General features: G+C 40.4%; 1 protein-coding gene across 1 annotated transcript in view; it reads right to left on the bottom strand.

The window, feature by feature from the left end:
* Positions 1-14,140, bottom strand: part of LOC136884341 (dipeptidyl peptidase 9) — a 143,145-nt gene that overhangs the window by 85,756 nt on the left and 43,249 nt on the right. The window contains exons 9-10 of the mRNA XM_068229935.1: positions 9,518-9,689; positions 3,762-3,939 (exon numbers count right to left, since the gene is read on the bottom strand). Coding sequence (XP_068086036.1) covers positions 3,762-3,939; positions 9,518-9,689 — 350 coding nt within the window. The remainder of the gene's footprint in view (positions 1-3,761; positions 3,940-9,517; positions 9,690-14,140) is intronic.

Here is a 14,140-nt window from a genome sequence, read left to right as displayed (position 1 = left end):
GAGCACAGAGCATATGTTTCATGAAGCATATCGGTAAACAGAGTACATTTCGTGCATGTCAAAGTGTGCCACACTACAAAATAATTACCGAAATGACATATGCAATAAAAGTAAGTGTTGCAAGCACTACCTGCCATGCTACATGTGAAACCCCTCCCTCCTTCTACTTAACTCTTTTACTGTCTTAGTTAGATTACCTGGCTTTCCCCACAGTGTTCTAAAATCTCATGCATATAAACAAGAAATAGACAGACAGAAAAGTAATTTTCTTAAAAACTATAAAAGTCATTCGAAAAAATTAATTCAAAGAAAGTTCCGTAAAGTTGTCAGGAATATATATTTTCAAATCTGTTTCTCTAGTAAATTGTATTTTTTTAATTTTTACAATTGGCTTTATGTTGCACCGATGTAGATAGGTCTTATGGCGATGATGAGAAAGGCAAGGGCTGGAAATGGGAAGGAAACGGTCATGACCTTAATTAAAGTACAACCCCACCATTTGCTTGGTGTGAAAATGGGAAACCATGGAAAACCATCTTCACGGCTGCCAACAGTGGGGTTCGAACCCACTATCTCCCGGATGCAAGGTCACAGCTGCGCTCCCCTAACCACACGGCCAACTCGCTCGGTAAATTGTAGTTTATCGGGGATAGGAACAGAATCTACAAATTTGGGGAATTTATGGTAGTGTGAAGTTCCGTCACCACCACTCGTTGCCGGTAAAACAATATCGAGAATACCATTGTTGACTTTATCACTATTTATATTATTATCATCACTAGGTTCACATGAACTCTCACTTTCACTACATAAATCATTATCACAGTACATTTCTCTTTCAATATCGTCATTTAGCAAAGAACACAAAACATCTTGCATTGAAGAAGTCCTAGTGTAAACACAAATAGCGGGCAGCGTCAGCCCGTTATTCCTGGCTCTCTAGACCGGGATTGCCATCTCACCATTAGATAGCTCCTCAATTATAGGTAATCATGTAGACTGAGTGGACCTGGGAATCAGACCTCTTATCTATGTAAAAATGCCTGACCTGCCCGGGAATTGAACCTGGGGCCTCTGAGTGAGAGGCAGGCAAGTAGGATCACAGGGTCGGCTTCAAACATTAATTGCCAGTACTCGAGTTAAAAATCTCTATACTATAAATTCAGTTTTACCGGAGGAACTTCGTCAATTTCCCGTGAAAACTTCTTTCAGTTCAACAACTTTGATATGCCAAACTCTTCAAAAAATCTAACAACGCCAAGCCAAACAACAATCGACTGTCGAATTGTGCTCTGTCTCTTTCCACTTGTTGTGGCCACTCTCTGCTTTATGATTTCCAAGGATTCCCTAAATAATACCACCTGAATGCGATGCTAAGATGGTCCCTTATGTAAGTTCACCGCCGACAGTTTTTCCATTGCAGCACTTGCTCTAATTACAGCAATGACGGGACATTAATGCCAAGATCCATAGGTAAGCTGTAGCAGTCCTTTCGCGAGGTACAGTTTCTTGAAAAACGCTTGATCAAGGATTTAGTGCTGATAGGACTGAAATTTCTGGATGGATGATCCGGAAATAGTTTCTTTGAGGAACGGATAACGCAGGATTTTTAGAATATGATTTAATTAGGATGCTAACGGGACCTAGTAATTTGAACGAATAACCTGAGAAAACAGTTTCTGGGAACAGGTAATTGAGCTTCCACTGTATTTACAATTTTCAATATAAATACTGGCTGGCTCCAAGGCTAAATGATTAGCATGCTGGCCTTTAGTCCAGGGGGTCCTGGGTTCGATTACCAGCTGGGTTGGGGATTTTAACCCTCATTGGTTAGTTCCAATGGCTCGGGGGCTGGGTCTGTGTGTGTGTGTGTGTGTGTGTGTGTGTGTGTGTGTGTGTGTGTGTGTGTGCGTGCAGTCTTCAGCACTAGAATTAATTTGTCATATGTAGGGCTTCACTCTCATAGACGCACATGTCGCCTATACGGCACCAACTCAAAAAGCTACATCAAGACCAGTTATTTATGGGGTCGCTGGAGCCACCCAGGCACATTTTGGTTTTGGCCAGAGGTTTAACCCTTTTGCATTCAGTGCGCTGATCTATTGGCGTGGGAGGTTATGGTGAGAACGCTCACAACGCTGATACATCAGCTCTGTCCTATTTAGGTATTTTGGCCATTTGTGTGCCTGTTAAATGGTAACCGATGATCGTGACAGTAACTAAAAAAATTTATTTTCTAAATGAAATCTGTTGACCGTGAACGTGCAGGGACAGAAAACTCCATTTATTTTTGAGAATTATGCAGTTACTTGTTTTACTGAGAATTATTCAAAATCTTACATTTTTAGAAAGCTGCTCCTATCACAGATCAATGCCTAAATGCTCAGTAACTGTTTTTCAGTCTTCAATAGTGAATCATTGTGTGATATTTTTTGAAACAGCTCTGCAGATGAAGTGGCACACCACGTTTTTCACACAGTCACCTGACTTCTGACCTTAATTTATAAGACATGCACACTTTACAGTGCCTAGAAGGATGCTTTATTTCTTTCTGTTGGAGGGATAGGAACCGGAAAATAGCCCCATATATTTCCCCGAACATCAGTGAATGGAACTGTCCTCAGTGTATTGGAAATGTTTGACCAACCAACTCCATGCTGAAGCTCCAACTCATGAATCCTTCATCACGGTCTTCATTTCCATAGTTCATATTGCCATCGTTACTAGAATAATTTTCACTATAACTATCATCATCTTTGTAAGAATGAAATTGTCTTCCAATGAAAAATAATTATCACTTTCTAGCCACCTCAGGATATCTTTGTTACCACCAGCCAGGTTTGTTTACTACAAGACATGCAAATCATATTTTGTCTTTTTATACAGCATTCTATGAACTTAGTAGGGTGCATTTTATTTAGAAGATTCCCTGACCTTCAAGGAGTAATCGGCCTGTGCTGCAAGACTCATCTCTTGTCAATAACTTGAATGACTAGTGTTTATATGTTAGTACCGAACAATTCTGTATGGTGGCTATCAGTCCGAACTCGCGGTGTACGGAACAGTTCCGTAAGTCGGCGCCAATGGGTTAACAAAATATATATATATTTAAATTTTTTTTTAAAATGTCCTTCTCTAAAATAAGTGTGCAAAAATTATTTGCATATATATGATAAAAGTAGTACTAATAACAATAATCTTAAGGATTAAATATCACTTCAACCGTCATTGCAATCTTATCTTGCATAAAGGGTTCAGACATGAAACTTTTTTACATTCAAAGACTCATAGAGCCAACTGATTGTGCTAGCAGTTGATTCTGCAACAAACAGCGCTACCCAACCAGCTTCTTTTCCGATATCTAGTTAATGAAAGATATAACTATGTAACCTCTATCTTGTTTAGCTGACCCTCAGGACTTCCAAATAGTTTATGTTAGTCACTGAAGACGCTCCTTACAGGAGACAACCTTGCTTGGTAATTCAGAGTAGTACATTACAAAACTCTCATAGTGATATCTATTGGCAGTTTGAAAATAACATAAATTTTACCCCTGGGATACTAAAATTCTCAGGCATCCTGTATTAAATACAAGGTGTGTTCGTACAGTAAATTACACCTGTTATTTGCAACATGCCTTTTAACAGCATGAGTATGGGGTAGAAATCAGTCAGTCTACTATGTACGATTATAAAACGTGACTTTACTGCGCACTAAGTGAAGAGTCGAACTCAGGAGGGTATGTTGGGGCGCTTGCTCACTTTCCATGCGCTCCAACGTTTCCTCCACGCCGTTGCTCATGCTCGCCACGTGCGCCGTGATCAGGTACAGGTGTCGATACCCCGTCTCTTCACTTGCCCAGATGAACTGCATCTCGCCGCTGGCTGAACTTGAATCGCCACTGCAGTTCGTGGGGAAGAAGTACAGGAGATCATGTACCTGTTCAACACACATACATAAATAATAAAAACTTCTGTTTTCACTAAACCAGGCACAATAATAACAGCTCACCAGCAATATTTAACTTCTTTACAACCAGTGACTAGAAAACTTAAATGCAAAATAACAGAACCATACTATAGAGCCAAAGATTGAGAAGGCTGAGATTTTGAACGATTTTGCCAATATTAAAGTAATCTATACATATAAAAATGAATGTTGGTACATTTGAGATTAATAGACTCAAAATCTAGTGGACCGATTATGCTGAAAATTTTACAATTTGTTCTTATTATTTCTGAGTGTTTAGGAAGTGGTATGAATGAAATCTGATGGGCAGTTTTATTATGATGAGTAATTTTATGTAATTCATTTAATTACAAAGCCACAGCAAGATTGGATCAAAGTTGATGGACGGATTGTTGCTAGGTGACGACTTACTCTGTATCACAATAGTATGGTAAGAATTGCTGTATATAGGAGGATGGGAAGATGCCACCATGTTTTATGAGCAAAACTTGGTGCAAATATGACTTGCTCCCCTGGGGGAGGGGGTGAAATGTAAAAGTAATCAAAAACGACCAATATTGTCGTATCCATAGTTTTTGGGGTCACTGAGATGAACTATGACACTCAAGATGCCTTTTAAGTCAATGTTCATCCCGAATAGCATCCCTAGGTGGGGGTTGAAAGGGGGTGAGTAAAAAAACAATATTATCAATATTAATGTAGAATACATAGTATTCGGGGTCGCTGAGATGAATATGTGCACTCCAGATGTCGTTTTAGTCCAAGTTCAGCCCCCCCCCGCTTTTTTTTAACAAATTGTTTTACACTGCATCGACACAGATAGGTCTTATGGTGACGATGGGGTAGGAAAGGCCTAGGAGTGGAAAGGAAGCGGCCATGGCCTTAATTGAGGAACAGCCTGGTGAGAAAATGGGAAACCACAGAAAACCATCATCCGGGCTGCCGATAGTGGAGCTTGAACCCACTATTTCCCGGATGCAACTCGCCCGGTGAAGTTTAGCCCCATCGGCATAGTAGTGGTGGTGGTGATTACTGTTTTAAGAGGAAGTACAACTAAGGCAACCATCCTCTATTAAATAACCACAGGGAAAATGGAAAATTTTTGCATTAGTTTAAATTATTTTAAGTTGGTTCAATTACAGGTAAACCCCCCATGGCACTACAGCCCTTGAAGGGCCTTGGTCTACCAAGCGACCGCTGCTCAGCCCGAAGGCCTGCAGATTACGAGGTGTCGTGTGGTCAGCACGACGAATACTCTCGGCCGTTGTTCTTGGTTTTCTAGACCGGGGCCGCTATCTCACCGTTAGATAGCTCCTCAATTCTAATCATGTAGGCTGAGTGGACCTCAAACCAGCCCTCAGGTCCAGGTAAAAATCCCTGACCTGGCCGGGAATCAAACCCGGGGCCTCCGGGTAAGAGGCAAGCACGCTACCCCTACACCACGGGGCTGGCTCAATTACACGTATATAGAGAATACATGAAGCATTATGGCCATTCGGCCGCACAATCAATTCTTTATTTATTATCAGAACCCGGATTTCCATGCAAATGCATGTTTTTAAATAAGCTGGTTACAATTCTCAAACTTTGCAAATATTTGTTTTATGGCTTAATGATTCCAAATGACCGTTCTTTTTCCGTGCATGTTTGCAGGTTTTGGCCTTTTTAGTACAAAATTCATGCATAATGCATATTTTGAAGATTTTGGATTTAATAGCAAATATTTGGATGTTTAATATTGCATAATATGACTTTTCTTGTAACTTTGGCGCATATATAATGCTAACTTGCATGATAGTGCCTTTTATGAATGTTGGTTTCCAGAATTTGGGGCCTTTTTTCCACGTTATACAGAATGTCTATTACTGAGAAATGGAGAGAATGTATTCCTGGCATCCTACATGACAACCAAAATTAGTACATAATCCAATTAACCAAACACTTTCTCATCTGCTGCTTGAGTAAACATTCACATAAGCCGGAAGACCCCACGTCGATCTGTGTAATTCTTGGGATTAAATTGTCCCAGTTATGCATTGTTATAAATCAAACCACAAACTGTGCATTACTCATTGACGGCCCATTCTTTCGTCTGTGTTAGACGAATAAAATAAAACTTGTATCGCATTTCTGTGACGCTGCGTTACTGAGCTAACAGCTGGTTTTGCACTGAACCCTCTTCCATTGTTATCCTGGATTTTCCTACCGGGAACTTTCACTCGTCACTTTGTTATCGCAGCAGGCAATGAAATGAAATGAAATGAAATGTCGTATGGCTTTCAGTGCCGGGATATCCCAGAATGGGTTCGGCTCGCCAGGGGCAGGTCTTTCTATTTGACTCCCGTAGGCGACATGTGCGTCATGATGAGGATGACATGATGATGAAGACAACACATACATCCAGTCCCCGTGCCATTGGAATTAACCAATTAAGGTTAAAATCTCCGACCCGGCCGGGAATCGAACCCGGAACCCTCTGAACCGAAGGCCAGTATGGTGACAGTTCTGCCAACGAGTCGGACGCAGCAGGCAATTAATGCCAGTTATTGAGGAGATTCAAATGTGTCTGCCATCATCGCATGGAGAAGTACAGCCACGGCAGCTAGATATAAGTTGAAAAAAGTGATCCGTTCAAATCCTGATTTTGATTCGTCAAGCTTAAGTATAAGACGTATTGTAGTGAAAATGCAAAAGACGTACAATTTGACCTCACTTTGTCCCAAATGTCTTCAATTAACTATGCACTGTCACTTCTTGTGATGTAGAACTTCTGTGCTTAAGGATGTGCTGACAGATAAACAAACGAGCTTAAATCAAGGCAATTTGGAGAAATTAGTTGTTGTACAAATGTTTCAAAAGGAAGTGAATTTTGATTGTGCATATTTCCAGTTTATCGTGCATGTTTTGCTATATGACAGTGCATGGATGCATGCATATTTTGAGATTTGATAGTGCATGGAAATCCAGGCTCTATTTATTATAAAGCAAATGGAATAGTAAAAGATATTGTTCATTCATGTGAATTATTAATTAAAAAATATATATAATTCATCATGAATTTCTAGCAATAAAAATAATGGTATCTCATCATTATGAGTTATCTTCCATTTTTCTACATTTTTCTTCAACAAATTATAGATTCTAGATTACGTATAAATCATCCATTTTTATATATACAGGGGTAAATAAATATGCACAGATAGGCAGGACATCTACCGGGTTTTGCTAGTATAGTACATAAAAAGAAATTAAAATAAGCAAGCAGAAAAGCAAAGACATACAAATGAGAGGGAGAAATGAAGCTAACAAATACTGTATAATGAAAAAAAATTATCCAGCTACAGAAACTTTGAAAAATACAAAAAATTGTGTGATAATGTAACAAAATATTAGGAATGCAAGGATACATATACGTCATCTTAAAAAATAACTACACAACCCATGCATGGAAAATTCTTCACAACATAGGTTGGATAAAAAATAAAACTGACTCAAATGACTACAGTACTTTTGCTCATATACTTCATAGACAGACAACAGAAAAAACAGGAAACAATTGACAGACTACATGTAAAAAGAAAACACTACGGAGAACAATTTCATTTTTCACAAGTTATGGTAACTCATTCACACATGCAAATGTATGATTCCAGAATACCTAGTTGAAACATATTTAAAGAGGGATGTTTTAAATGGTACACAGAATTAAGAAATTAGTACATAACTTAACTTATGGTAATGTTATGGTATCTATGAAGAATGTGTCTTTCACTTAAAATTATCTCTTTTTAAGCTACAGTTTAAGCTAGTTTAATTTACCCAGTTAGATATAGAATCAAGAATAAAGTGTACTTGTACTATGCAGTTTGGTTTGGCATTATAGCAGGCTTCATATCCTGAGCCACACCACGTAAATAAAGTCAATATAAATCTATGGCAGAAACCAGTTCGGAGATAATTACACTCAATTCTCGATTAACCAGGATAATGTAGGGTTAAGGCTTACTGGATAAGTAAAATCGCGGTAAACCCGCAAAAAGTTAAAAACAAAACAGGCATACTGAAAGTACAGTTAAAATGAAAATAAATGATACTGCTGGAGTCCCTTGAGCTCGCTGCTGTGAAAATCACTCCAACATGCATTGGTTAAGCTCCTCAAACGTAGATTTCTTCATAGTTTTTCGGTCTGCCGTACCACTATCTGCATTGGATGAACAAATAAATGACAGAAATTTGTCTTTGTTGCGTAAAATATCCCGCACGGTAGAATCACCAACGTTATATTGGACGCACAGCTGTTTAACGGTAGAACCTCATTCTATATTTTGTAAATATCCAACTTCTGTTGAATGTCAAAACGACACCCTTCCATTTGGTAGCGACCGTTTGCGAACTGACCTGTACTGAACAAAAACAATACTATGACTGAGAGTGGGGCGGTGAGGAGTAGAGCAAGTGCTCGCGGCCGGTGACACAACTAAAAATAACTTCGAGGTCACGCTACCCCTGCTATTACGACTCAGTAACATTGTCCCGACCCTTTGTAATTCTGTATTACTGTGACTCCTAACTCTCATGCATTTTTAGTGTTTTTGATATCGCGGTTAAGCCGCAACACGGTTGATCCGATTCCGGTAAATTGAGAGTTGAGTGTACTGCGTTTCTGCAGGATCATGATTGCTGATATAAAACAGGGTCCGTTGGTGAGTGGTTTGTGGACAATCTTCTTTCTCTTTCTGGCCTTTTTCCCAATTGTCTGATGTCCACAAACAATGTGGACAAAGCCTAGTTTTATGGCCGGATGCCCTTCCTAGTGCCAACCCTACATGGAGGGATATATTAAATATTTTGTATTTCTTATGGTGGATGCTCGTGTATTGTGTTGTATATTGTATGCAAATGAATATGTTTACTAATACTATTACAAACACCCAACTCCAAGCCAGAAGAATTAACCAGACACGGCTAAAATCCTCAGCCCAGCTAGGAATTGAATCCAGGACCCAATGAACCGAAGGACACTATGATGACTATTCAGTCAAGAAACTGGGGTTGGTGGAAGGTAGGGCTCTGGAAATGGACTGGCCAGTCCAGAACTCCGACTATCAAACACTTCTGGGATGAACTAGAAAGGCAACTTCGTCCCAGACACTAACAATCCTATCACTAACTACACTTGCTACAGTGCTGCAGGAAGAATGGTACACCATTCCCCGTGTTCCTCAGTTGGTCTTCTGAGGTTGTATGAACTTCAGTCCAGGACCGCCGAGTGAGAGTGGAAGGTTGGCGGACAAAATGAAACAGATTAAGAAAAACTAAAATTGACAAACAGAGATGATCTTGTCTTGTTCTTTAACGTGTTCATGTTGATCTTTGGCTTTCCTTCCAGTGGTTCTTCCCGTTAAGAGTAGTCAGTTATAAAGGTTTGAACATCCACCAGATCCAGTTCACACATGAATATTGAGAAAAAGCAATTGGGGAGACAGAGGACTATGGAATGGATAATGGACTGGAACAGGAAACCGATAACAACACAGGTTGTACGTACATTGATCCAGATATCCGAATGCTGCGTGTAGAGCACCTGGACGGCCGGTGTTGGAGGGTTTAGATTGTTTTCCACGTTGTACATGTTGGGCGGAGGTTCCGTAAAATTATCTACAGAGAGGAGCACCAATTCTAGTCTTTGCTGCCGCCTGTCCAGCAACTGTACCCAGATGCTGAAATAAAAGAAGCAGAAGAAATGATAAAGGAATCCTGGCAACTAAATTTGAGTGTTACAGAGTGTTAGCAATGGAGGTCGCACAATAATCTGTTTGGTTTGCTGACGACATGGTTATCACAGCAAACAACACCCAGCAACTACAACAGAAGCTCCGCAAACTAGTAAAAATGGAAGAGCTATGTGATAAAGGTCAACGGAAAGAATACAAAGTGTAATAGAAATTGGGGATAAAGAGAGGATGGAAGTGCATCTGAAAGACCAAAGGATAGGCTAGGTGCAGAAATATATATATATATATATATCTTGGCACTCTTGTAATAAAGGATTGAAGGTCTGAAAACAAAATAAGGGCAGGGATTGTAATGGCAAAGAGCTTTCAAAAGGAAACAAAGACTGCAGATTAACTGCAGAATGACCTTAGATTCAAGGGAATGGTAGGCTAAATATCGCAAGTGGCAAAACAAGCAACAGTGAAATGTTATTTAATTGTGTAGGCACAGTCGTGTTCAAAATGTGGACCAACACGTGCCACACACACTGTTCATAATGGCCTCTCTGTCCACCATTTCAACCTCCAATGAGGCAGTGCCAGTGCGTGTGAGCCGTTCGACTGTCACCAGGCCGGTGCTCATTAGTCAGTCACCACTGCAAATACCGAAATTGGCTGCTCCGTCGCTGTGGTCCCGAGGGATATGGAAACGTCTAAGCCATGGGTTGAGAGATTTCCGTATCTGGAGAATTCTACGGGATTCAAGTCACTGATGTATCACACAGGGCTGACCGCAGGTATATAAGACAGGAGCGACATGTGAGGGGGGGGGGGGGGGTTAGCCGATGAGCTGATGATTACGATGATGCTTGTTGTTTAAAGGGGCCTAACATCTAGGTCATCGGCCCCTAATGGTACAAAATGAGACGAAATGCAATGACAATTTAAAAGTACAAAATTCATCCACTGACCAGAATTCAAAAAATTGATGATCAAGAATGAATGGATGAATATGAATTTTAAAACAATCAGTGGATCTGACCAGTAATGGCTCACCTTCCCAGAAACTATAGACTGACCAAGGTACTGCTTCCGAAGCACAACCCTGAATCGATGATTCTTGTAGTCTAAAAGGGGTTCAATATCCAGGTCAACGGTCTCTCATAATGGTACTTATCACTAGGAAAGTAAGAACCACGGTATTTCTCAAGTTGCGGTATTAATCAAAGGTAGCGTAAACTCACGGTGTTCCACACATTGTGGTACTACTCATTAGTATTGTACGTCGCACAGGTAACGCAGACCTATGGGGTTTCTCACATAAAGGCGCCATTCGTAGGCAATACAAACCCAGGGTCTTCCTCACATAGGTGTAAAAATCACAGGGACTCGTACTATCCCGTGGTGTTCCTCACATAGTGGGTATAAATCATAGGCAATGCAGACCAATGGTTTCGCTCATATAGTAGTACTAATCAAAGGCAGCGCCCAGACCCGTGGTGTTTCTCACATAATGGTACAAATCACAGGCAACGTAAGCCCGTGATGTTCCGCACATAGCGGTATTAATCACAGATACCGGAAACCCACAAAGAACTGTTCTCTGCTGCTACTTATCACACGTAGTTTCATGGTTCTAATTCAATCATCCCTGGGTTGTCCCGTTTAGTCATCTCTTATGACAGGCAGGGGATACCGTGGATGGAGTTAGCGAAGAGCTCAGTTGGAGCTCAGCCAAGAGTTGAGTGAGAGTTTTGAGTTGCAGTTGATGAAATTCAGTCAGTAAGTGAACAAAGAGGGTGAGGAGTGCAGTCAGTCTGTGTGTGCCAGCCTGCGGAATGTTCACCTGTTAGAGCTGTCGCCTGATGTCGTGTGTCTCTTGCTGCTGTGAGCGAGAGTCGTGTTCTGGTGCAGTGTTAACAGGGCAATGGGTGCCAACATGTGTAGGCTGCGAACAAAGTTCCATTGCCGTGTGGACAGCAAACCTCATCCTCAGCGGCGAGACAGACGTGCATGGGCTGCGAACTGTGGTCCGTGACAATGCCAACAGGTGTGACCAAGTGGCTGAGCGAGTCTGTAGTATAACTGATTGGAGACTGTGTGTATCAGTGTAGATAAACAGTGAGAAACTAAGAGAGAGAGTGTGAACTTTATAAGTGTGTGTGTCCTATGTACATTAAGCACAAGTGTGAGCTTGGCAATCCTGTGCATGTAAATGTGTAGTTTTAGTAATTAGACAATAAATTTTAGAAGTAAAAAGCTATCAGGTTCTGTCTTAATTTATTTACCCCACCAACACGTTACAATATTTATGAACAATGGTTACTACAAGGACACAACAAAATGACTCCTTATGGTATAATTTGGGAATATTTGTAGGTGGGGTGATCAGTCTTCAAAACTGATCCTTTCAGTGTGCCTCATGTATAAGCATATGGGGCCGTAGGAAGCAAGGAGGGTGCAAGAATGAAATTCCACGAAAAATTAGGCAATCCCCAAAGGGTTGTTGCAGAAGGTGGGGAGTGACTCCCTCATGGTGTGGGTTGTAACTCCATCCTGCTGCATCCATTGTCATTGGAGAGGTACATTTCCCTCACAAATGGGGTAATAATGAGGTCTTTGATGACTACCTCGTCCACTGTATCTGGATACTGTGCAGCATCTTCAAACAAATACGTGCCCAATATTGCATAAATGGACATGTAACACCAGCTGGAGAAGTCGGCCCTCAATGATTCTCATTTATGGTGACGGTTCTTGGGAGCCCTGTGTTCCCTCTTGTTGACATATGACTGTTGAGATGGAAGGTATGTTATGAGAACATGAATAGAAAAGCACAAGATAGGGGACAATGAAGGACGACATAGTAAACTGGACCGCAATCAATCAATCAATCAATCAATCAATCAATCAATCAATCAATCAATCAATCAATCAATCAATCAATCAATCAATCAATCTTTATTCTTTCCGTCGAGGAACTTTTGGCACCATCAGGGCGATAATATATCCAACCTAAACAATGTGGTCTGTCTTATCTCATGGACAGCTGTTTATAAAATCCTGATGTGATAAATGTAGATAACAAGCATGAAATGTACTTAAAAATAGGGGTGTGTGTTTCAACAGCCGCAGTTATCAAAAGAATGTTTCCAGTTACTATGTATTACATTCGGAAGTACAACTCGTAACATACACTAGTTATCAGTTGATGGTTTGGCATGCCTTCTACAGACAGCTTTATTCGGAAGGAGTGCCTTCTGGTACATATACTCGAACTGGGAATATAAGAGACCATCTCCAGAAACAATTTGGGAATAGATTCACACTGTTTAGACTCTATAGTTGGGAACAAAATGATTTTTAAAAGGTTCAAAACGACGGGACCTTGTATGCTCTCGATTGCAGTGCATGGCTAAAAGAGAATGAAGCATTGCTGACGCGACTGACGAGATGGCAGTGAAGATGACGTCACTCGCAATTCCGACACGCCAGTAGCAGGGCAGGGAAGTTGGCGGCGCAAGGCGATAATTCAAATGAAAGCAGTGATCAGGTTTACTGTGTGGTAGGCCTACTGCTGAACTGACAGAAACAAATGACTGGCCATTAAGTTATTTTGTATCAATATTTAATTATATGATAACACGATACCCTTATCCCGTTGTTCTACGGTGTCGAGTATGAAGTGAGACGAATCTTCGTAGTGAGTTTTTACGGCCGTATGCCCTTCACCAGAGGAATTCATGAGATGTAACGAATGACGTAATATGAGTAACTAAAACGGACTTCTATATGTACCATAGGTCTAAAAGTCGTGTTCACCATTTATTGTCTTTTTACGTTTAGAAATACTGCCTTCCGATGAAAATAGCCAGTATAACTTAAATACATTCTAAGTTTGTAAAATAACAGTATAGAATGTTTACATGTACAATTTATAGCTCTTTATAGCCTAGAAGTCATGTGTTTGCTGCACCAAATTTCGAGGTTATTGCATATTGGACCCCCCTTTACTATTTTTGGCTGTAAAAGTGGGGAAAAAAGGGGTCTAATATGCGAGTAAATACGGTATCTTCTAATTCCATTCAATGAAAAATAGTTCATAATATGCATGTCCGAGAGATAGTATGATTTACTATCTACATATCTTCTCCTGACGGATCCAAAAAATGGAAGACATTGGGGGATTCAGGGTGAAGTCTGCGTTTTCTGCATTATCAAAAAAATAAGAGCCCCATGAGGTCGAGAAATTCAGATTAACTTAAGAACAAGCGATTTAACATTAACTTGCACCATGCTGGATGCTTCTTGATCTATCAATCCGAACTGGGAGGGGGGGCGGGGGTTCCTGCGTGTAATTAAGTGATCTCATTGTATCATTTTAGAGTAAGTATAGTGTATTTTCCCTTGTTGTAAAATTTGAAACTGATATCTTAAGTGGTTTTTACAGAATAAAT

The sequence above is a fragment of the Anabrus simplex genome, chromosome 12 (assembly GCF_040414725.1).
Source record: "Anabrus simplex isolate iqAnaSimp1 chromosome 12, ASM4041472v1, whole genome shotgun sequence".
NCBI classification, from domain to species: Eukaryota; Metazoa; Arthropoda; class Insecta; order Orthoptera; family Tettigoniidae; genus Anabrus; species Anabrus simplex.
The sequence above is the reverse complement of the archived record's forward strand: the minus strand, read 5'-3'. Positions and strand labels throughout refer to the sequence as shown.